This window comes from Spodoptera frugiperda, chromosome 18 (genome assembly GCF_023101765.2).
Source record: "Spodoptera frugiperda isolate SF20-4 chromosome 18, AGI-APGP_CSIRO_Sfru_2.0, whole genome shotgun sequence".
Taxonomy (NCBI): Eukaryota; Metazoa; Arthropoda; class Insecta; order Lepidoptera; family Noctuidae; genus Spodoptera; species Spodoptera frugiperda.
Window position 1 is genome coordinate 5,804,473 of NC_064229.1, and position 24,465 is coordinate 5,828,937.

Genomic DNA, 24,465 nt, shown 5'->3' on the forward strand with positions numbered 1-24,465 from the left:
ATATGAAAAAATATACATTAAGTAAAAAATGTTTAGCAAACGTGATAATAAATGCTCCCCTTTTTCGTCTAAGAAGAGTGAGAGGTGAGATCGGTGAGATTATTTTTATTTATTAGGTTTTTTGAAGTCAGCATGATTACTATTATTTTTTGTATTGAAAATCCACGTAATGTCCCAATTCTGAGAGTGACTAAACCACGGACAAAACCCGGTAGACAGTAACAAAATATTTACAAAGAACTTTATAAACTAAAAATGTGTTCTTAATTCTTAGATTTTTATCCCCAGCGATGATTTCTAGAATTCTGTAAGCTATCAAAGGATACATTTAAGATTTTTCTTAAGCATAATCCCTTTGTGTTCAACGGTAAGTTGTTGGAGATTCTTGAAAATATTTTGATCTAAACTATTCCAGGAGACGACGGATTTACAAAAGTATTTAGCTGTTACCAAGTCAAGTATAAAATGAAACCAAGATAGTATAAAAATACGGTAATACCACAGAAGCCTGACAGTTCTTGTAACCAAGATTTCGTAGCCGGTAGCTACGCCGTAGCAACGTAGCCGCGTAGCAGTACATTCCTTTATCTCATTATAAGATTCTATTCTAACAACTCGTAACTGCATTTTCACCTGCATTTTGTGCTTTCATTACAAAATGAAAGAGACATTTTATTTTAAAATGAAATGAATGAATTTACAGACATCTGCGTTACTAAATGCTTTGTGTTTGAAAGACTTAATGACGATTTGTCTGTACTGTAATTCATTCTAGCATACGTTATTTAATAGTCTTGCTTGTAAAATATAATATGCATTGGTAAGACTGAAGTTTTTCTTTATGAATATGCAGATTTTACTAAAGAATTTCCAAATAGGACTCGTGAACGAAAGTCGATGCTCGCTATAGTATACTTTTTTTCAATTAATTAATAAAGGAAAAATAAACAAAAGAGGATAACAGACAATTACTTACTAGAAGCCTTTGAATCTCTGAGCGCACATTTCATTAAAGGTTTTATTTAATTTAATGTACGAGGTTATGAAACGCGTAATTTAATACGTTGCCTAGAATTTCGCGCGGAATCTCATAGCTTAACCAAATGGGCGTCGGGAAGTTTTATGATTTCATGGATTAGTGTTTCAGAGTAGTTGTAATACTCGTTTTAATTGCCTATCTTGGTTATTTCAAGGTCACAAGAACCACAGTAATGATTCGTATAAATTTCGATTTGATCTATTGGACAAAATTAAGTTTTTTAAGTGTCCATTTTTTTGTAATGTTAGTCTTATTTCAGAGAAAAGAAATCGTAATTTAGTGATTCTATGAATTAAACTCTCAATAACGGAAGAATTTTATGTATACAGTTAACATTACAACTATAAATCTCTCCCTCATACACTTATTTGCTACATTATCACTTTTAATAACATTGCTTAAAGCAGAAAATAAACCACAATATCAACTTGTATGCACCGAAGTTCCCAACAAACTCTAAACAAACTTGTATCATTGCATCTACACGTGGCTTAATGTGCATTATCTTCCATATAGGGAAATGTTTAACTTCGCAACTTTAATGACAATGGGTTAATGTTGGCAACACTGAGCAAACTTGTCAAGTTCCGCCAACACTCGGAGACCAACCGGAACCGGAAGCTTGTCGCTACACGAATGTGCGCGTGTACTTATATTGTGCCGGAAGCTAAGTAAACGTTTACAGTTCTAGCTGAAACTATGTTTGTATGTAATTATTTCAATGAGATTCAGTGTTGAGATTATTAATGTTAACTCTGGTTTATATCACATAATTCATATGATTTGAATTGTAGATTTTAGTGATAATCTTGAAAGTAGCTGTATATATCATGCCAACTGATTCGTTGATTTCTGTGGTAGACGCGATGCAGTTAACTTGAACTGAAATTTTGTAACCTATGACTATCTGTTATGCAACCATCTTACAATAGGCAAATTAACTAAATTGTTGAAATAAATAGTATATTCTAAATGTAAAACAAATATTATAAATGTTAAAGTTTGTTTGATTTTGGTATACAGACAGTATGAGCTAGGTGATAGGATAGGAAGGCTTTTTATACCACGGGAATGAGGGCGAAACCGCTGGTAGAAGCTACTAAATACAAGAAGATTTCATAGACAAAACTTCGTCCCATACTTACCAAAGCGAGTATTCCCTAGTTTTGTCGCGAAGCCTACCGTTACCGGCTTTCAGTACACAATGGTTGCAACAATAGGTTGCAGCAGAAGTAGATAATAATTGCGAGCATTCATTATTAACTAGTTGGAAACAATGGCGTCGAGCCTCAGTGCCTGTAACGTTGGCGAGTAACAGCTGCTACAATGAGCTACACTTGTGACTGACAACTAGTTTTATGAGGCTTGGTTTTCGGTCTGTTCTACTCAAGAAGAGAAAAGATTTCTTCCTTGTTAGTTGGGTTATCTGAAGTACGATTGGTGTGTAACAAAAATTTTGTTTGATTTTGAAATGAGGTTATAGGCAGTATATACACTTTGTATATACCGGTGTGTTTATTTAGGTTTAGTAATAAAGGTAGAATAAAGTAGCTGTAATGTATAATAGTTGGCAGGTTTAAAATTTCTTAAACATTTTGAGCCTCATATCTCACAATCACTGGCTACTAATCCCAACATTTTATGATACTACAGCGTGTTCCAAAATTAACATTAGATAATCTACGAGTGTTCTCAAATTAGATCATGCTTTACTTTCAGGTAGGGGATGAATAATGTAGCACATATTTTCAGCTCCAACAAAGGCTATAAATAGTAACATTTTCAGCAGAGAACAATTTCGTTATTACCGGCATTGTAATTATTTAATAAGGAGCTGAATTAACTATGTATGCATGCACGGAGGTGTATTCATGCTAATGAAATTCTTAATGTTTTCTTTTCGTGGTGAAATTAATTTTGTTTTGGTGTTTAGATTGTTGTTACATAAATGGCCGACAAAATGAAGCGAATATCACAACCACGTGTAGTTCTGCATGATAAATTACAGTGGGAAATCTTGGTTACAATTAATTGTATACAAACGTAATAATTATCTATTCATTCTGTACTATCACGGCACAGTATGTGAATTGATGGCTATGATTCACCTCGCAAGCAAAAGTTATTGTATTATGTATAAGACCACGGATATTGTTGTGTATAACTTTATCATATCCAAATAAATCATCCACAAACGAAATAGAACATTATTTTGTTCTAAAAAACTAGGAACCTATTCTCTATCAAGCCTAAATGTAGTAAAACACGCCAGTTGAAATATCACTACCCCCACCAATAAATAACGTAACAATCTCCAATAAAACAAAATTTGATTTATTAACACTATGTAAATGTTCCACGCAAAAAACTAACATATTGGCGGTGTGCGTATAAAACTGTGCAATTTGTGCTATTGTCAGATGACAAAAAGCCGTCGTTTGGCCTCCAAGTCCTCCATTTGTAGGGAACAAACCTCTTTGAGGTCGTAACACTTTTTTATACGTAAGATTACGACTGTAGTAAAATGTAAAGTGATTCCGTTTTTCTTTACACGATATCAGTCTTGGAACATTGTTATGAAACGCATTAACTATTACAAATGTCGTGCAGTCAGATTACAGATGGCTTATTTAGGAAAAGTATTCATAAATGCTTTGAGTTTCTTCAAATTGTGTAAGTTGGTAGCTAAAAATCCTTGTATCACTGAATATTTAATTTAATTGACGAGATACGATTGGCATATGTACTTGTATTTCCGAATATTTGGTTTAATTGACTGACATAATATAAAGTTTTATGTCATAAGTAGGAAATAACAAAGGTATTTTTTATGGGATAGGAAGCAAATGAGCAGACGGTATTATTTTGGTTAGATAAATAATAAATATGATGATTTGATTCTTCTAACGTTATGAGGTCATAGATAAGAAGTAGAATAGAAAATCATAATAAACAAAGCAAAGATATCAATTACGTCCTATACAGCAACTCATATCTACCATAGATTTGAAGCGTCAAAGCGAGAGTGCCGCCGTCTCTGACAATGGGGGCGCTAGTGTGCTCGTGCCTCGTGGCCCACACTTGATATACAATAGACAACTTAGCGGTTCCATTCACCAACACAACAGACTAAAAACTGCTAGTGCTTCAACTAAACTAATTTCATTCTCTTTGTGGAACACGGCTTTTATATTTTACTGAGATTTTTTAGGAATAATGTTTCAGGATGTATTCTGGTTTGTTAAACATCATAATATAAAAATTGTGCTAGAAATAATAGACAATGTTGTTTAATGTTACACTTTTTTGGAAGTTTAAATAAGTTTGGCTATAATAAAGGGCGAGATATTGCTTTAACTGAATTTGTTTTTCTTAATTTTTTCGTCTTTATTTACGCGTGGATTGAGTAAACTATCTAATAAGGAGATAAACAGATATAATATGTTTCCTAACTTTTTATCTACACAATTATCGAAACTACATCACAGCAAAACCAGGTATTTCCTTTTACAAATAAAACAGTCTCAGTTTGTCGGTCGAAGCGAGTTTTTATTAAATTAAAACGCGGCGGATCCTGAAAACCAATAATTGGATTGAATCTTATTTTTTCTTCAGCCTGAAAGCTGGCCTCCTCCTGGTTTGTGATGAAATGAGATCTTTCATGTAGGTATTGTGCAAATATTTGTAAAAGCTTTTGATGTTTGGCATTTATTTCCGGAGCTGCGGACAACGTAAAAGGTTACCGGGGCTCCGGCTCAAAGCAGGAGAAGGAACGGGGTGGTTTTTAGACAGTAAGAGTCTGACACCCGCCTCACCCGCGGCGGGAGAAGTCATTGGATGACTTTCCCCCCTGAAAAAAAAATCCACAGGGTGGGTTATTGGTTTCGGGTATTGTTACGACTTCTATTCCCACACGGAACAATTCTTCTTGAGATCTAAATTTTGTTGGTTTTGTAGATCTCAGGCACATAGGTATATCATGTCACTGTGTATGTAAACGTATCCAGAACACAGAACACTAATCTAAAGCATTTTCTACAATGCCTTAACACAATTTTCATTAATACCTAAATAAGTTATGCTCACAAGATATACGCAAGTTAACCTACAAATGGATCCCTATTAAGTGCTTGTTAATAAATCTCGTGTGCGCGAGATGAGTTTGTAACTTGTTGAAATTATAATTACGTCTAAGTAGATAGGTGCTCTATTTTCTGCGTAGCTATTACTATATAAGGGAAGGCAATCTTTCATTATTGGATGTATCTTTTATTATATCACGCTATTTATTTCTTAGATCTATGATGGATGAAATAATAAATACATAAGCCACCAGTTATGGAACGTTTAGGACATAAACCAGTTACATTATCATTGTTTATAACTTTTGTGAGACATAGTAAATATTTTTTATGTTTTTTGGCTTACTCATGTAATTATTTGACGAGGAACTCGACTAGTTTCAAGCCATGCTAGAGGTATATGAGCAGCATTCCGCGGCGCGATGACTTGATGAAATAATTAAGTTACATTGTCATTGTTAATTTTAATTCGACAAATATTTAATTATAATTGTAATTGGTTTGAAATACGAAAATCCCAGTAATGGTCGTACTAATTAATCTGACAACCAAACATAGGGCCATTTGCTGTTTAGTTACGCTTGAAACTACTATACTAACGTTGTCATACATTAGTAATGTATAAATGTGGGAACTTGGCATACACACCCTAGATTCAAAGTAATTTATGGTGTGTGATGTCTGAACACGCAAGCAAATCTGATAAGAATTACGTCTACATAATATGTATGTAATATACGACTCCGAGAAATATATAAATAAGCCAATGAAATAATCAGGGCATAGCGACCGGCCACTGCTCAGCGTGTTGCAGGTTCAGTTTTGGGTGATTCATGATAAGTTATTCTGAGTCCGAGTGTGATGGATGTGTTTGCGAAAATTCTGTTACTAACATGAATTGTGCAAACATACGACGCACTCATGATACAGCAAAAATCTTAGGCGAGAAGTATACCTAAGTAAACCTCGTTGGCGTATAACAAAAAGCAGTAATAAAATCAGAGCTCCACATGTAACGAATCTTCACATCTTCACATAATTTTTATATTTTCCATCTGAAGAATCCTTTCACACAAGTGCGCGTCAGTGTCGAACATAACACCGCTGTCCTTTTTGAAGGACAACTCGATAAGGTCAGCCTGTCCTTGCAAAGCGCCCTCTATACTTACATCTGTGCGATAAATCCCTTTTGTTAATCGCTTTCCATTCATCCCTCCAATAATGTGATTAAAACGATAAAATTAGGCATAATATAACTGTTCAATACATCTTGTAAAATGTTACTGCCTACATTTCCATTAGCTAAATTAAAATATCATTTTTATTTCTTATAATAATTAAATAATATTATCATAGACAAAAAGATAAAAAAGTTCTTTGATCTCTTGACAACAGATTATACAGACAAGGCCGTTTCCTTAAAGCCGAATCGAGAGCTCGTGTTCTTAACAAAGTTTATTAAACAAATACAATTTTAAAGAAGTAAAGGGATTAAAACATTCATTAATAAGTTAGTGGTTGTTCTTAATTTCCCGGTCGCCATTTTGTGGATAAGGATAATTTTCCGTGCGACTTAACTGAGTAATTATTACGAGCCGACGTTTTTCTAAACGGTACATTTAACTAATGTGACAGACGCAGTCTTCTGGGATCCAGCTCATTTTGGAAATGAAGACGTCTTGACTATAATTTTGATATACTATTCATCAAATTATGACTATCTTTGACGATGTTTCTGTGTCTGTTTATAATAGAGCTTAGCAGTAGAGTAGTTTTAGCTTAATTTAAATTGTTTCTATAATATTTTATGTTACCATCTGGTACAGTGGTGCCATAAATTATACGAAGCTGCTCATGTAATCGTATAATTTATAATTAGGTAGTTAATTGAAAAGTTTAAAAAACCAACCAAAAATGAAATCTTCTCGACGAAACACAAAAAAAGTTCAGATACATTTCATTCATAATTTCCCGAAGGGGTAGGCTTTAGTGTCAACTACAATTTGTCAGTTATAGCTATAAAGCAGGTGAGTATAATATGGAACCTCTGTTAGACATAAAGGTTAAATTGCCGTTTGAGGTATAGTCAGTCCAAATATATAATGAATTGGGCACGGGTGGAAATTAGTAGGTAGATACATCAATAAGTATCGATTTCGAAAAAAGATTAATACTATAGTACCTACATGTTGACTTTTGTGGTATTAAAACCCAAAACATCATCATTGTGAGTCACATATGCAGCTTTATTTTATTATATGTTACGAAATTAATATGTTAGGGTGTGTACACAACGCCGCAGTGTAGCAAGACAAAACTTTATATGAACATAATGTACAGCGCAACATTCTAGTTTCGTGTGACGTTTACTATCACTGTTTATTGTGCAACTTTTGTACAACATTATGGAGATTGTTTTAGTTCCTTTAGCTACGAACGTGGTTGAGTTACAGTGTCTTGTACACGCTGTAATTAGGTTTGAGGAAACGGGTTATCACGTTGTGCGAGAAGAGTTGAATACATTATACATTTGTCACAATCTTTACTAGTCTCGCGGGTGCTGTATGGGAGTACACATTTGACAGAGACTAGGTAACTAACAGTCTCTGATAAACTTGAACTTTAAGCTGCGATCATCAACCCATTTGCTAAGCGTGGATCCAAAACTCTTTTTATGTAGAGGAGGCCCATAGACTTTTTTTTAAGGAGGAAAATCATCCAATGGCTTCTCTTGCCAGGGCGAGGCAAGAGGGAGTGTCAGACTCTTACTTCCAAAAAACCACCCCGTTCCTACTCCTGTTTGTCGAGCCGGAGCCCCGGTCTAGGAGTGGATTATCATTCGTAATTTGAGCTTAACTATTATTAATCAATTCAATTACCGTCATTTCTAACTAACATTAACTTTAACAAGTGAGTCCACATCCTTACTTATAAGCACTCAACACGTACTCCAATAGTCCAAGAGCTCGCCAGCGATCGTATGCGGACACCCGACTCGTACGTGATATGATTTCCGTATCGCATTCACTTGAGATAATATGCGAACTGATGCAATTTGTACGCGAAAAGCGATCAACGGACTGTGAACGTATTGTGATCATATTATAACTGTATTGTCGACGGACTCTCCGATAATTGGGTCCATCGTTTATCATTTCATATAGTCAGTTGGCTGATGATTAAATTAATGTATTTTGTTCCAATATTGGATTATGCTGAAATTAATTTATTGTTTGTAGTTTTATTCGTATAATGTTGGATTGTGGAGTAATTTGATGGGGATTAGGATGATGGTTTAATGTCAGTTGGTACATCATCAATTACATTTTCGTTTTGAATTTGTTTCATATCTTTAATATCATTATCAACAACCCGTAGACAGTCCAGCGCTGGTTTCTATATTCTGATGGATTTTGCTGCGGAATCGAAGACTGGGACGCACCTGTTCTATGTTTTCATGGTTGAGACATTTTTTCATTGGTTGTTTTTTTATCTACCGAGACCCTGACTTACAGAAGTTGCAACGGTTTTGGTACTGGTTGGCTATAGGTCTCCTCTCCAGTTCGTTTATCAGTGAGCGCTACTATCCAGTTTGTGCCAAATGTATAGTCTTTTAGTTCGTTCTTAAGACACCCAAATTAATAGTAAGAGTAGGGGAAAATAGGGAGAATGGTATAATAGCGAGAAAGGAGTCCAATGAATTTTTCTCTACCATTACCCTCTATGTATGACCACATAATTTCGCCTTAATCAAATAAGAAGATCGATACACAGATTAGGGAAATTTCGACGTTTTAGTGCCGTAATACTAATTTGCATCACAAAATGTTGTGTCTGTATGAGCACAGAGTGCTGCAGGCTTCTGTTTGGTAGACACTCGTGTTTGCTTATATGATGATAGAAGCGTTCATGTTGCCGAGATTTTCGGGCAATCCTTATTCATGCATAACTGGAGATTAGTAGCTGCGTTTTAAGCTGTTTGTTGTTTTGATAAAGAGGTATGTTAATAGCATTGTTAGTTATCTTTGTAAATGATGTTACCTAATTCAATGTTGTGCGTATTTGGTAATTTATATTAGTTTTTTTTTATGGAAAAGGGGCAAACAAGCAGACGGGTCAACTGGTGGTAAGCGATCAGCGCCGCCCATGGACACCCGCAACGCCAGAGGAGTCACAGGTGCGTTGCCGGTCTTTTAAAAAGGAGTACGCTCTTTTCATGAAGGTTTATTAAGTAAGTTGTATCTTGCTTGTGCCTTGCACAATTGAAGTGATTCTTTGGGTATTGACTTTCATTTAAATTATGATTAAATAACATAACACAATATTTCTTTCGTTCACATACTTAATTCATTTTAATAAGTACTCGTATTATCATTAGTATATTTGTTAACTAATAAGGATCTACTTCCCAATAAACGAGCAAAATTCTAATCACAAATCAATTACCTCATGCCAGTGACCTCTTTCATATAGGTAGTTACTCTCACAGGCAGAATGAAACAAAAAATAAGGGAACATAATATTTATAAATCACAACCCCTTGCTTGTCTATGGGAGAACAAAAGGGTTAATGTACAGAATGAGTACAAAGAGCTCTGAAACAGATCCCATGCCATCTTTATGAACAGACAGATAGACTGTATGATAGGTTTGTATTTTTATGAATTGTATTGTATTTTATATTTTATTGTTTTGTATTTTATTGTATGTATTGTATTTTATATTTTATTGTATTGTATTTTATTGTATGTATTGTATTTTATATTTTATTGTATTGTATTTTAATGCATATTTTATGTATTGTTTTTATATAATGTTTAAGAATGTATTTTTGTTAGGTACATATCTTTTTTTAAACATACATTAATGTTAGGATTACATAGATTATTATTCCATACAAGAATTGAACCAGCAAAGTAGTCGAGCCAGGACGTATGCCAACCATGTAATATTTATTTTATTGGGTTTTAATATGTCAAGGAGATTCTTTAACAATAGCTACTTCGATTCCTACATTTAATTACCTTTAACGATGAGAAAATCAGTTCACATTCAAAAAACATTAACTTCACCTCATCCATTAAAGAGTTCGCGTAATTATAACTTATTCACGACAAACTTAAACTTAACCTCCACTACTTAATTCTCAAGTCGTTAAGTACACTAAGTTCTGAGCGATTACTTATTTTACTTAAATAGTTCTTTAAGAAGTGAACTGGCTCCGTTCGGTCTCGATCGACCCGCGGCTGGAACTTTAAGTGGATTATGGGAGGCGTTGAGAATCGCTGGAGGCTCGCCCACTTTTGTAGGTATTATGAATTTTGGATATAATTCCGCTGTTAAATTAATCAAGGAAACAATGTCGCTATCATCGCTTTGCGTTATTACTTGTTTCATAAACGTTGTACGGGTATTGAGTAGGATTTTTAATATGACTAATTATTTTGTTATAGTTGTATGGGTTGTACGTAATACAATTGGAGCGTCTGTCTGTAATATTGAAATATCCACTTTTTAGTATGTTCATACGACACGTACACCAACATTTTTTTACAACTTTTGTCTGTCTGTTTGTTCTGGTTAATGTCTAAAATGGCTGGACCGATTTTTGCGGGAATTTTATTTGCAGATAGCTCATGTACTAAGGAGTAATTTAGGCTACTTTTAATTCAGAAAATTGGAACAAAAACCAAGTTATGTCATATTCTACGCAGATAAAATTGCGCAAAAAAATACCGTAATCCACACGAGCGAAGGCGCAGGCATCAGCTAGTAAATACATAATACAAATTGTAATCATGATTAGTGTTACCTCTATCATTACGTAATTTATCTAAAACGTCTGGTGGTTGACGTGAAATCTGGCAAATTAATAAGCTTTCTCAAATGTAACGTGGCCTCTAATAAATCTCGGTTTTACGAGCTCCCATAAACTCTGTTAGAGAATTTAGTTTAAATTAATTTGGATATAGGTAATGCTTCGTAGTGACGACGGAGAATGGATGATTGATTCATTCAAAACCTAATTGAAATACAATACTCCTAAGGTTTAGTGGTTTCATCTTTTTAAACTGAAATTTATCGAAAAACGTTTAGAGGTCTAAGTCTTAAAACGTTAGATTCAGTTACTTTATTTATACAAAGATGTCGAATCGTGAATCCATTTACCACAAGCAGCTTCATGGTGCATAGACGACTAAACCTTATTTTGTTAAATAGATTCCCTTAGCCTGGTTTTATATAGCATATATCCGTTACTCATTATTCATATAGCTGTTAATTACCCAAATTGTACTAAATAAATAAATAAAACTACGTTAACTACTATGTTATTAAAAAACCGCTTACATTTATATTTGTTCGCACTACCCTATTTTTGTAGCAACATATTCCGCCCAATATATTATCGCCAGTTTCATAGATTTCCGCCTATGGACGTTTTTATATAAACAGCTCTATAAACGGTCAACAGAAAGCAGTGTTATTTGTATATTTAATAAATGCTGGCTGGCTGCCTGATATTGGTGGGCAGCATAAAAGAAAGAGCGGTCACTCTGCGACCAATAAAAATTCTGGAGGCACACAGTGTCTTCTATAAAACAGTGATACAAATGTAAATGGCACTGTCCTTGTGATCTGATAAAACCGGGGTTTTTAATACGTTGGCTTTATTGGGACGCGTTTACGTATTAAGTTAGTTAGTCGATGGTTTTGGCAGAATTCATGCATTATATTAATTAACACTTTTTTTTGGGTGGTTATTATACAATGGCTTCTCCCGCCTTGGGCGAGGCGAGATGGAGTGTCAAACTCTTACTGACTAAAAACGACCCCGTCCAAACTCCTGCTTTTCGAGAAGCAGTAAACCCGCTAGGTAGTCCGTAGCTCCAGAATTTAGAATGAGCATTTTAGAAGAGTAAAATCTTATCCACTGGCAGACTAGTGATTGACACCCATCGTCACGTGTGAAGCCTGCTATAATATCGCAGCTTGCTAGTATATAAAGCCTCGTAAGCTACACACATTTATAGTTTAGTTTCATTTGGCAGTATGTACCTCTGCCTACCACATTCGGATAAAAGACGTAACGATAAGTGACGGTATTAAAACTAATTACAGGATTAAACAAATATAAAAACATGTGTTTACAGCTTTGAGAACATTAATGTAGTACAAAATAAAACTAATATATTTACATAAAATGAAAACTTATATAACTAAGAAATAAATATAATACGTACTATAATTTAAACCTAAAACAAAGAAAAATAAATAGTTTGTCATTATATCTTGAATGAACATGTAACTCAATGAGCCGATTACACAACAAACATCTAAGATTTATTGTAGGCTATACGCAAAGGCTAATGTTATCTTTTAATAGCTTTAGTTTAGGCCAAAACTTCAAGTCTATCTTCTCAAGGTTAAAGTATTATTCTTGTTTTATGTTTTACTACCAAATAACACAGATATTCAGATAAAAAACTTTAGTCATTTCTTTTTTGTTGTGACCCTGTAAACTTAGTTGTGATGTGATGTTTATAGTTTCTCTTTATTACAGAGTAGAAGCATTATTATTCTAACGTTTCGAATACTTTTTATTACATTTTAAACTAAAAAAGACAGTGGTAATGGGAGATAGGCGAATTAAAACATATTTGAAAACAGTAATCGACCAAAATTTTACATAAACTAGACGTCTAACCAAAAACTTACATCTTAAATCTCGATCTTAAGACTACTAGACTAAACAACATTTTTGATTCAAATCTTTTACTAAAATTAAATACTTAAAAATTGGTGGTAAAATATCTCAAAAAAAATCTTTTTCCTAAATTCCTCCCTTCCTTATTATGAGAAATCTATTAAATAATTTAAGTTAATTATATACGGTGCTCTAATCCGAATTAAGCCGTGGGCCGTGAGTGGCGCACGCGACGCCCCGGGGTGGTAACGAGCGTGTCAACAATCTCACACCTCGCTGTACTAAATTCTGACAGTACCTACCCAGTTTGAATATCGCTGGGAATTTTGATAATTAGAGAACAATATACTTGTGGAACTTTTTTCTCTTGATATGTTCGAGTATTATGTATTTTATTGCTATTTTTAATTTATTGATGATTATGAAGCTTCTAAAAACTATGTAACTAAAAATTTTTCCTCCTGTGTCGTGGATACGTTTACAAACATACTGTACAAATTCACATACATTTCACACCTAGATCTGAAACATAAATTTGTAGATCACGCAAATAATTGCTCCGTGCGGGAATCGAACCCGCGACACCTTGCGTGGCAGTCAGTTGCCCAGCTCGGTAGCTGGGTTTGGTGCCAGACTGTAGACAAACATATTTTCACAGTTTGTCAGTTTGTCTAAATTATCTTAGAAAGTACATATAACTCAGAAAATCCGCGGGCGTCTTAAACCTCCGAGCCACAACGACACACGTAATCACCATACTCTGGGCAAAATCCCAGACTCTTTTCTGTCCGGTACTGACAAAGTCTCTAAGAAGCCCCAATAACATTTGGGCTCTGTGTTTGGGCTGAACGGGGAATTGAATACCTACGCCAGTTTGAATATCGCTGGGAATTTTGATAATTAGAGAACAATATACTTGTGGAACTTTTTTCTCTTGATATAGATACTGTGTGTTTTATTTTAATGCTATTAAATTTAGTTCATTGTGAAGCTTTTAAAAAACAAAAAAGCTTAGCAATTTAAATGGTGACCAAAAATATGTCGACGTTTTAACTGAGTCTCATGTATTATAGCTTATCAACATACATATCACATCACATAAGTGGTGACTGTTAACCAAAGGCCTCTTCTCACACAGCAGTAATGAAAACCGTACACTGAGGTTAAAAGCCCCATATATATGGCCTGAGCAGGAAATCGAATATTTTTGAAAAAAAAAACCCGAATAAACAAAAGCCTCAACCTTGTTCAGTTAAAGTGACAATAGTTAGTAATACTCTATAAATCTATGTTTAACTTTGTGTTCCACAAAACCAGTGTTTAGAGGTTTAATTCTAAACTAAAAACAAACTGGTGGTTAGGGCAGCGCTCGATACTCGGCATGGTATGCATAGCAGTTTTTATTCGATTTGTTTTCACGCTCATGTTGTGAATAAACGTGATCGTATTGGTCAAATATCAAAAAGCTATTTTGTGTTGGTTACAGTTTTCTTGTAATGAGTAGTTGTAGTAAGTAGTAAGTAAGTAGGTAGTAGTAGTCAACGTCAATGTCAAGATCAAAATTATTTACTTTTGAACGTCAAAGGAAATATAATAATATTAACAACTTCTGTAGTAGGCTACTATAATAGTATTAAGGTTTAGTTTAATTAATTAATTAGTATCTTTAACTTAAAAATACAGATTAAGATCATATCTAGTCTTTGTACGCATAAAAACTTTAATAATGTAAACTAACAATAGTGGAACAGACTATTCATTTAAATCTCCAAAAAAAAAACGAATTTAGAAAAAATATTCAAGAGTATTCGTTTTTCATTTACGAATTTTTGCAACCTACGCAATCTAGAATTAGGCTTTAACTTAGACGTTTTGTGTTGTGTGTTATGTGGTAGTAGTTTAAGTAATTCTTGTTGTGTTTTAGTTTTAAGGTTTATCTAACAGTTTGTTGTCTGACCTGAATCTGTACTTAAATCTAAGCTGAAGACTGGCACACACCACAGAACTTCATAATCTCGTAAAACAACGTGACTTTGACTAACTTCGCCCAAGGATTAGACGAGAAACCTGCCAAATGCTGCTTTGAAGCTTAAGTACCTAATACGCATGAATACAAAACGTGACAATAGATTTAAAGTCATAATTCAAAATTAAACGGTAATGGCTTCATTATAAGGCTCGGCTTATAAAAATAAAGTTTCGGCTCCAACTGTCAAAACCGAAACCACGTTTGTAAGTTATGACGATACGCTTGGCGGCGGAGACTAAAAGAAACTAAATGAACGGTTTCCTTATAAAATGGCAAAAATAATAAGTTTAATGCTAAGAAAATAATATAACTTCTTAGATGCATAGATACTTTATCGAAAGTATCGGTTTCGGCTTCTAAGCCTGGTTTCATCCAATTGGTCCAACACTATCTACTTGTCTTTTCACTTTGAAATGGCTTAAGTCGTCGCATTATGATGTCAGTCTGCTTTAGACGAGCCCTTGAATTGTTTTTGAACTTGAAACAGTTGGTTGCTCGGCTTCAATTACTATACTTCATTGCGTCATTTTTCGTGTACGTTGTAGATTTTAGGCGTGAAAAATTAAACGCTTGGTTTTTTACTACGTTAATCATGTTGCTATGGAAACTGATTGCGTATTTAATTTTATTTGTCTAAACTAATTAGAGGTTTTGTAGTAAAAATATGAGAAAGCAAACAGTGATGATTAATGTTATAAGCTTTTGTTTCTACATATTTTATTAATTTAATGATTATAAAACGATTTACATAGAAATCAGGCGTTGCTATGTGTGTAGCACTTATTATATGCTATGTTGCTATGTGTCTATAAAACTCTTATTGCATTAACTTAAAGAAGTACCAACTTATATTTAATTTAATTCTATCTTTATCAACCTTTGTATATTTCGTGCTCAGCGCTGTATACAAAAGTTTGCTTACCTACTTCAATCAGCAAATTGGAGTAAAAAGTTTGTAAATAACTTAATGTTGACCTTATCCGATTTGGAGAAATTCTTAGAAGTATCATGAAGCAGGGTTTGTTGATAGATGATGAAAGTGATTATTCTGTTCCCAATAGAAAAAGAGTTCTTTTATATTTTTTAGGTTGTAGTTCAGGAGCAGTGTTACTACCAAATATACTATGAGGTATTGACTTAGGAGTGTAAACCTTGCTCTTGTAAGGGACAAAGACAGGTGGGCAAAAGCTTCAATGAAATGGTTTGCTTAGATTTTTATGGCGTCGCTATGACTGACCCGGAAAGTGATAAAAACATTGTTGCGTAGTGTGTGGGGTACTTTAAGTAAAATTATTATGATACACGTGAAAGAAGTATGTGTTCAGGTGAAGATTTTATCTAGCAAAGTTAAGTATGTAATATAAAAGCTGAAGAGTTTGTTTGTTTGTTTGAACGCGTTAGACTTTGCGATCACTTGTCCTATTCAAAAAAATATTTTGTGTTGGATAGTCCATTTATCGAGGAATGTTATAAGGAGCCGAGTAGAGAAAGAGAGCAGAAGAAGAGTAGTAGAAAAGAGTAAGAAGAAGTAAGAGAGCAGGCGAAACCACGCGGAAGTCGCTAGTTACTAGACAAATGAAAATACTCCGTACAAAACATAAAGGTATCTAATTATAACTAGGTACTCAATGCATATGATGCTATATTTTCTAACCAGTATTTTTTTAGGAACTTATTAATTCAGTTCCTTTAAAATCAGTCCCTATTTAAGTTAACGAGGATAAACAGACAAGACCGTACGAAAATTAACATAATATAATATCGTACATCAACAAACTCTTGGTCCCCATAAAATTTTCAACATAACAGAAAACTTTTTAAATTCCATCGTACATAAACAGGGTGTTGTTAAAGCGAACTCTATAGAGGGTCAAAGTAAACTTTGTGAATTTAAGTCGAGAGGAACGAAGGGAGAGGAATGCAGTAATAAACAACGTTTTATAATGTTGAGAAGCATTATAATACTATAATTTTTTTTTATCGAGCAGACGTATTACCTGATGGTAAGCAATCGCCGCCGCCCATGGACACTTGAAACACCACAGTCTTTACAAGTGCGTTACCGGCTTTTTGGGAGTTAGGAATTTAAGGGTTGTTGTTCGGGAATGGGGATGATGTTCCCCATTGGGAAGGGGGGAATTGGGCCTCCGGTAACCTCACTCACACAACGAAACACAACGCAAGCGTTGTTTCACGTCGGTTTTCTGTGAGGCCGTGATATCACTGCGGTCGAGCCGTCTCATTCGTGCGGGTAAAGAGAGAGAAATTTTATTTTTTCTTCATTTTATCGTATTGTAATTTATCATCTGTTCACTTTGCTTCTTTCATGCTACTTATCAGTTTTATAAAACTCAGGGACCACTTTATTCTGGGATCCTGTCGCTATAACCAACAATACAATATCTCCAATACCCGAGGCATTAACAGTATTTTACAGATTAGGTTTATTTTTTTATGAGATAAGCCGGTAAATGATTTGTATCACCGTTATATAAACGTTTCCAGTGCCTTGCTGGGGGTTAAGTATTTGAGGATTTTTGGGGATTAGGGAGATTGGAACGATAACCATCGGAGGCCCAATTACCCCCGTGGGAGGTTTCCGTGAGAGGTTTCCCACACACGACGAGACACAATGCAAGCGTTGTTTCACGTCGGTTTTCTGTGAGACTACAGATGGACACTCCGATCGACCAGGGCCATTTACGCCAACGCATGGCTCTCTTAAACATGTATATAATAATACTATAATCGTAGAGAACGCTTATAAGAAGTTTAGATATTAATTAAAGTCGAGTTCCGAACGGACAATCATGATGTAGAAAATCGTATTGTCATTACTGTGCAGTAGAACACAGAAGGAGTTTTGTAACGGTCTCAAAATTGCATATCAATACTATCTATGCATGGGCACCATGTAGCCCTTCAAACTTCCTTCCACCCGTAGCTATCATTACACACCTAATCTAGGTAACGAATTTCCAACTCAACAGAAATACTAACATATAACATATCACACAAAAAAATCACACCATAAGCTCCACACGGTAAAAAAACAAAATTGCACCTCAACCCCTTAAACATTAAGTCGTCTTTTGTTCGAAGGTAAAGGGTTATTTATGACGTTTTGGTACTTGTGGCATGTTATGGTATTGAGTGCGTTCTCCCTATTACTGGTAGCAAGTGACTAGAGCCATTAACTAGGTCACTGGTACACTGTCAACATGCTAATGGGCTCATTTCTCGAGTAATCGGTTATGCCTTATTTCTTATTATGTTTTCCTTTTAAAATGATTTGTGCGTATTTGATTATGGGCCTACATTATAATAGAGTGGGCTCTTGTTTGTTTCTGTTTATTTATTGGTCGTTGAAAAGGTGTTTTGTTTCTTTTATTGCTTTATTATTTTATACGTGGGGTTTATTATATGTGGAGTTATCAACTACTGCTACATTGTTTTAGCACTTTTTGTAGTATGGTATTTGAAATTAAGTTTGATATACGGTCATACATGTGCATGATATTTAAAGAAGGCTTTGAAAACACTATTTTCCTTTACTCGACTGTAGAACCTGGGTCTGGGTTGTGAAATCATTGTTAAGTGTACAATGGCGATTATATATCTGTAAGTTTAAATTCTGGAAATTGGTTGTTTTTTTTTTATATTATACCACAAAGATAACTCTTATGCCCGGAGTATCACAAAACGAATGAAGCCCATATTGCACATGCTTAATGATATAACTGAAAAAAAAATCCCACGCTCCAAAATAAAAACACATCTAATATAACGCGAGTCCGAATAACATCCTCGTCCAAACGTTTCAAGATAAAAGCAATTTATTCTGCTTATGTCTCTAATTCGTTTGTGACAAAAAGTCGTCAGTGTAAATGATTTAATGGGGGTTCATCCATGTTGTAACCATGGTCATGATTTATCACCACTTTATTATTCCAGACACGGTTATTCGCGCACACGTCTCTTGATCCCCTGGAATTTACTGTAATTGACACCGCGGTATGACCTGTCATTTCGATATCACATGAATTATTTAACTTCACCCCTGAAATTGGTATAAGTCTGCCACTATTGATGGATGTTGAAGATAATGGATTTGTGGAATATTAATACTGTGTTCTAGTTGTACAATTTTTATCAAATGAATCATTTTAGTGATATATAATTTGAGACTACAATTTTATTGTAGGGCTGACCTTAATTGTCTTCATTATTAAGTACATATTTGAATTATTAATTACAAACAAAGTAAAAACCCTGATAAAATAATTCAAACTGATCTTTATTGACACCAATAGAGAACATTTTGGAAAAAAAATGCTAAAAATCGTCTGTTGTACATAATTTTTACTTTAATTTACTTGTAATAAGGTACATTTTAGAGTACAACATGTACATTTTAAAGGAACCCATTCACACAGACTTCGAACAAGAAATGTTAGCTGTTCGCTGTCAGGTCTGCATTTGGAGAAAAGACTTAATGAACCACATGAAGCTGTGTAACTACACCGCTGGGCTCCTGTGTACTGTAACAACCTTTGTGGTGCTACAAATGTTGCCACAGCTTAATTTAAATGGACCACTGCGAGTTTAACTTTAAAACTTACGGTAATAAATATTTTCCGTTCTTTCTCTAATGTTTTTCTTTGTAATTTAAATTTGTTAAGTACTTAGCAGTTATCTAGTTAGCCAAAGGCAGAATGGAGAAAATTAGCGAGTTGGTTTTTCAAAAGTATATTGTCAACAGAAATAACAGAAAGACGTAGAACGTATGCTAATGGTGCTTTTCCACCAGAGATGTGCTATGTTACCTTGGTGTGGATGCGTGTGGCTCCCACCAATTATATTTTGTGCTACACATAGCCTAAAACTGGTGGAGACGTACTCAGCTAAGCTATGTTTTTTATATGGATAGATGTGTGCTATGGATGCGTGCTATAGATGTGTACTATAGATGGCTTCCCTATTATCGATAAATCACATACTCAAGCTGCGAATCTTCCCCGCACAGCTACAAAACCCTTCAGTGAAAACGGCCACTTAGTTTCACAGCTTAGCTATAACATATACGTAGCATAGTTATATAGCAAATCTCTGGTGGAAAAGTACCCTAAATGTTGAATAGGTTAGGTTGTATTTGCATTAAATACTAAATCTGTCTTATTGTAGCATTATGGCGGGCAAAAACGCAATAGAAATGCTTTTTTTAATGTATAAATGTCTAGGAGTTAATATTTATAGTTTGTTGGCCATTGGTTTTTTACCAATTCAAATATAAACCAGTCTACAAATGTATAAAAGGGTGTTCACAAAGACACAATAGCTTTATATTTTTCTAGCTGGACAAACTACAGGTCATTAATTGGTCGGACTCGGAGTATTATGTTTAAGTCATATTAATTGAATTTTTGTCTATGAGTTTTATGTTCGTGATATGTCTCTGTCTTATCGGATTAGTTGTTAGATGTATGGTTTTTTAGCCTTTTGGATAATGTAGGTACTTGTTTCTTATATATACATACATACATGCATATATATACATATAGTGTATGTACGTATTATGTACGTATAGTGCACAGGTTTTCGTACTGATGTATTTTATCCCTCCCTCTTCGTCCCCTATGGGTATAATATACATATAATGTCGGATTAAATTCTTGGAATACTTATTTTTCATCTTGTAGTAAAATAGAATATTACAAAGTTCTTCGAAGATTTTACGCCTTTTTCAGAGCTTCTTAAAAGTCAAAATGAAAGTATCAACACCGCAAAAATTCCCACAAAATTGTTTGTAGCATAATCCGTCAGTTGGAAGTGGCCATAAAACTAAGTGGTCAATAAAGAACTTGAGACACGAACCTTGGTACAAGGAACCAGGAAACTTAACAAAATGTTTTAATTTACCATAACTTTAATAACAAACAAAGTGGCTCACTAAGAATTTGTTCTACATTCATTTGTCCTACACAATACGAATTTATTGTTCCAAATTATCATGGGCCGCGATTTACACGCGACAGTTGAATGGCATTATTGCTGGCCTAACCGGATTATGAACCACTAACAAACGATCAGAGCTCCGTCATTATAATCCATGTAAACTGACACTTCGCACAATATTATTAACGTTGAAAATAGAATCAATATGTTATACATTTACCCATACCTTCTAAAGTCTCTGCTCCAGCACGCGTAGATGACGGGGTTCATGGAAGAGTTGACCCAGCCGAGCCACGTGACCACCACGTTCACGATCTCCTCGTGCGCTATGCACGCGGAGCAGATCCCCGACAGCAGGTTCACCACGAAGAATGGCAACCAACACACTATGAACACACCCATCACTATACCTAACGTCTTAGCCGCCTTTTTCTCTTTGGCGAACTTCGCTAACTTACGAGACAGCGAAAAGTTTTTTGGCAAATGTTTCCCATGCGTCACATTGGTGAGTCGCGTCGAGGAACGCGACAAACCATTGTTCTGTAACGCCGTCAGAGGCTCCTGGTCAGCCTCCTCCGGCGTACACACTCCGTGACACGCGTCACTCCGCTGCCGCACAGTCCCTCCTCTATGTATACGTAACGTCAACTCTAATTCACCACTAGGTCTCATCACTTGTTTAGTGCCAATTTTAAGGGACCGCGTCTGAATAGTCGCTGCACGATATATACGATAATAAGTGAACACCATCACAAACAGAGGTAAATAAAATGATATTGTCGATGAAAATATTATATACTCCAAGTTTTCCGTGAACGGACACTTATAGTCTGGCACTTCCTCCACACGCACGGCGCGCCACCACGCGATGGCAGGAAACGATATCGCACCAGAACACACCCACACGGCCGCGATAAGGAATGCGGCCTTCCGTCCACTCATACGCATAGGATATGTAATAGGGTCCGTAATGGCCCAGTACCGGTCTAATGAGATCACGCAAAGATTTAAAATGGAGGCCGTACTAAACAACACATCTAAGGACCGCCACACGTCACACCAGTCCACACCGAAGAACCACGTGTGTTCTAATACTTCATACAGCGCAGAGAATGGCATCACTACCAGCCCCACGAGGCAGTCCGCCACCGCTAGTGACGTCACGAAGTAGTTGGTGGAAGTATGAAGGTAGCGCTCGCGCACTACAGCCAGGATCACGAGCATGTTGCCGAAGACAGTAGTGAGTGAGAACAGGAGAAGAAAGGAGACGAGCAAAGCTCTGTCATAGAGTAGTTTAATGTATTCGTTCCAAGGTTCCTCCGGGTCGGTGGACACGTTGTACACGGTGGTGTTGTCGAAGGTGAGGTTGAAGTCGAGGGTGCCGTCGACTACTCGACCGCTATCCAGCGCGTACTCGGCCCCCCGGTACAGGACGTCCAGTTGGCCTCTTGCCACTAGTACATCCGGGTCGGTCGCGTTCATATTTTTCCGATAGTTACTTGCTCACTAGCGCCATGGTGAGTGTTTATGTTTGCCTTGTTTCGCCCGCAGCCATTTCGAGATTACGTTCTTGGCAGGCATTGTATTCCAGTATTCCAATTTCTGGCACATGTTTTGTTGGCATATTTTTGTAGCCCGCAGATATGTTTAGCCACGTTCTGAAACAAAAACATCTAAATGAGTACTGGTTCTATCTATCAAGAATTACATTATGAAAATGAGATTGTATGCCGAGTCGAATATTAAAAGAGAAAATGAAATTGGGGGAAGTTAATTTTTATTTTATTGCATTTAAACTTTTGTGATATCAAAAGTTGAAGGTTGGATGTGTCTATGGGCTGTGTCATTGGCACGGGGTGGTCGTCACTTGTATAGCGTCATCATCGACAGGTGGCCTTGCGGGACATAAATAGCGCTCAGAGCAACTGGCGACATCAAACGAATTGTGTGCCGTGGGCCGTGAGAGGTCCGTCCACATGAGGGCGCCCGAACCGCTCGGTCCCCCGACCTTCCCTCCTCCTCACCCCTCCCAAACTTTACGTTAACTCATAGCTTGAGTCATCCCACGTGAAATGTAAATAAACAGGTGGGTTTCAGTTACGCAATTAAGGGAAAGAAACACTTGTCGAAGCTGAAAGAGGCTCGATTACAGCCTGACCGGCTCTTTTACGCCAACGAGTGTAACACGATTGGGCCTTTTAATATTCATGAGCATTTAGAATTCATATTTTGATTATATGATTATTGAAAACGTTAGCGAGTCGAGCAGGCCTTGTGAAATTAATAAATCGTATATTTAATACTTTTGATAGCCGCTTACTTGTTGAATCAGTCTTGTTTTAATATTGGAATACCTAACTAATATACAGCTGTAATTCAAATATTTTCAGAAATAGTAGAGCAGACTATTTTGCTACGTATTTGCTTTTATTACTTACTGATTTAACACTTTCTTGTTAGCAATATAAATAAATCACGCGTTTTATCCTCGAAGAGGTAAGCAGAGATGCACATTACGACACGTAATGGCAATGTACACCCACGTTTAACCATTTTTGTTAGCAATATACTATGTAGTATTTTGCAGCTCTTCAGGGTATTTAATAATTAGCAAAATTTTGATGGAAAATGAACTGATTATAAAAATGTTGTCAAACAATAACAAAAACATCATAAAGTTTTAATTGACAATTTGTGAGTTAGAGGCACTTTTATTAGATGCAAGATTTTTCTGATGGGCCTCGTTTGCTGTTGTTATAACTGGGTTTTACGAGGACACATTTTCAAAATAAATGTCAATTTAATGTTACGATGTTATTTTTAGAACATTTATAATTGATGGTTAAACATGCTTATTTTAATATTTGTTTTGTATACACCGATAAGATATGCCTAACTTCTAAGCTGATTAGAGTGGATACTGCCTGAATAAATACAATATTATTTAATTTGCAGACGTAGGAGCATAAAATTTCTACTTATAGTTTATGTGTAGGAGAAGTGCAGAACGCTAATATTTTTCAAAAATAATGCTTATAAAGTACATTAAATCAATAAATAAAACATTACACACACATGCATAGTATCTGATCTTTTTTGACAAAACGTCAAAATCGATAGACATTGCATTGATATTCTTACGTCTCATATGAAAAGAGTTTTATAAAAGAGTTTGAGTTAAATAAAAATTATCCTTCAACGTACGTTAAGTGGTATTGTAAATTTCGAATTTCAGCCACTAGGCGACCACTAGTATTATATATTTGCAGCTACAAAATCTACTAAGATTTGGTTTTAAGTTAGTTATATATTTTTTTTTATTAAGTTAGCTATTCTTGATCCTAGATGGGAGATATGAGACAAATTCAATTAAGCTACTATAAAACTAATTGACTTTTTAATTATATTTCACTTAAACTAAGAATTAGTATAAACTTATCTAGCTAAAGTAAAACGAATTTACTAACTTTGGAATAAAGTTGATGAAATAAATCCAAAAATATTAGAATAATAATACATTCTAAGTAGTATTAATATGTACTAAGTTATCAAGTTAGTATACAATTAAATAGTTTTCGTTTATACAGCTCTTTATTGTATGATATGAACTATAATAGTTTATGTTAATTTAATGCTTTAGTTTAGAAGTAAACCT

At 35.1% G+C, this 24,465-nt stretch overlaps 1 protein-coding gene across 2 annotated transcripts in view; it reads right to left on the bottom strand.

Annotated features, from left to right (window-relative positions):
• LOC118278288 (dopamine receptor 2) overlaps window positions 1–24,465 on the bottom strand; it is a 152,064-nt gene that overhangs the window by 19,241 nt on the left and 108,358 nt on the right. For both annotated transcript variants that reach the window (XR_004783845.2, XM_035597516.2), the window contains exon 3: window positions 21,037–22,468. Coding sequence is in view for 1 of the 2 variants with exons in the window: in XM_035597516.2 (XP_035453409.2) it covers window positions 21,037–22,292 (1,256 nt within the window). In the remaining variant the exon portion in view is untranslated. The remainder of the gene's footprint in view (window positions 1–21,036; window positions 22,469–24,465) is intronic.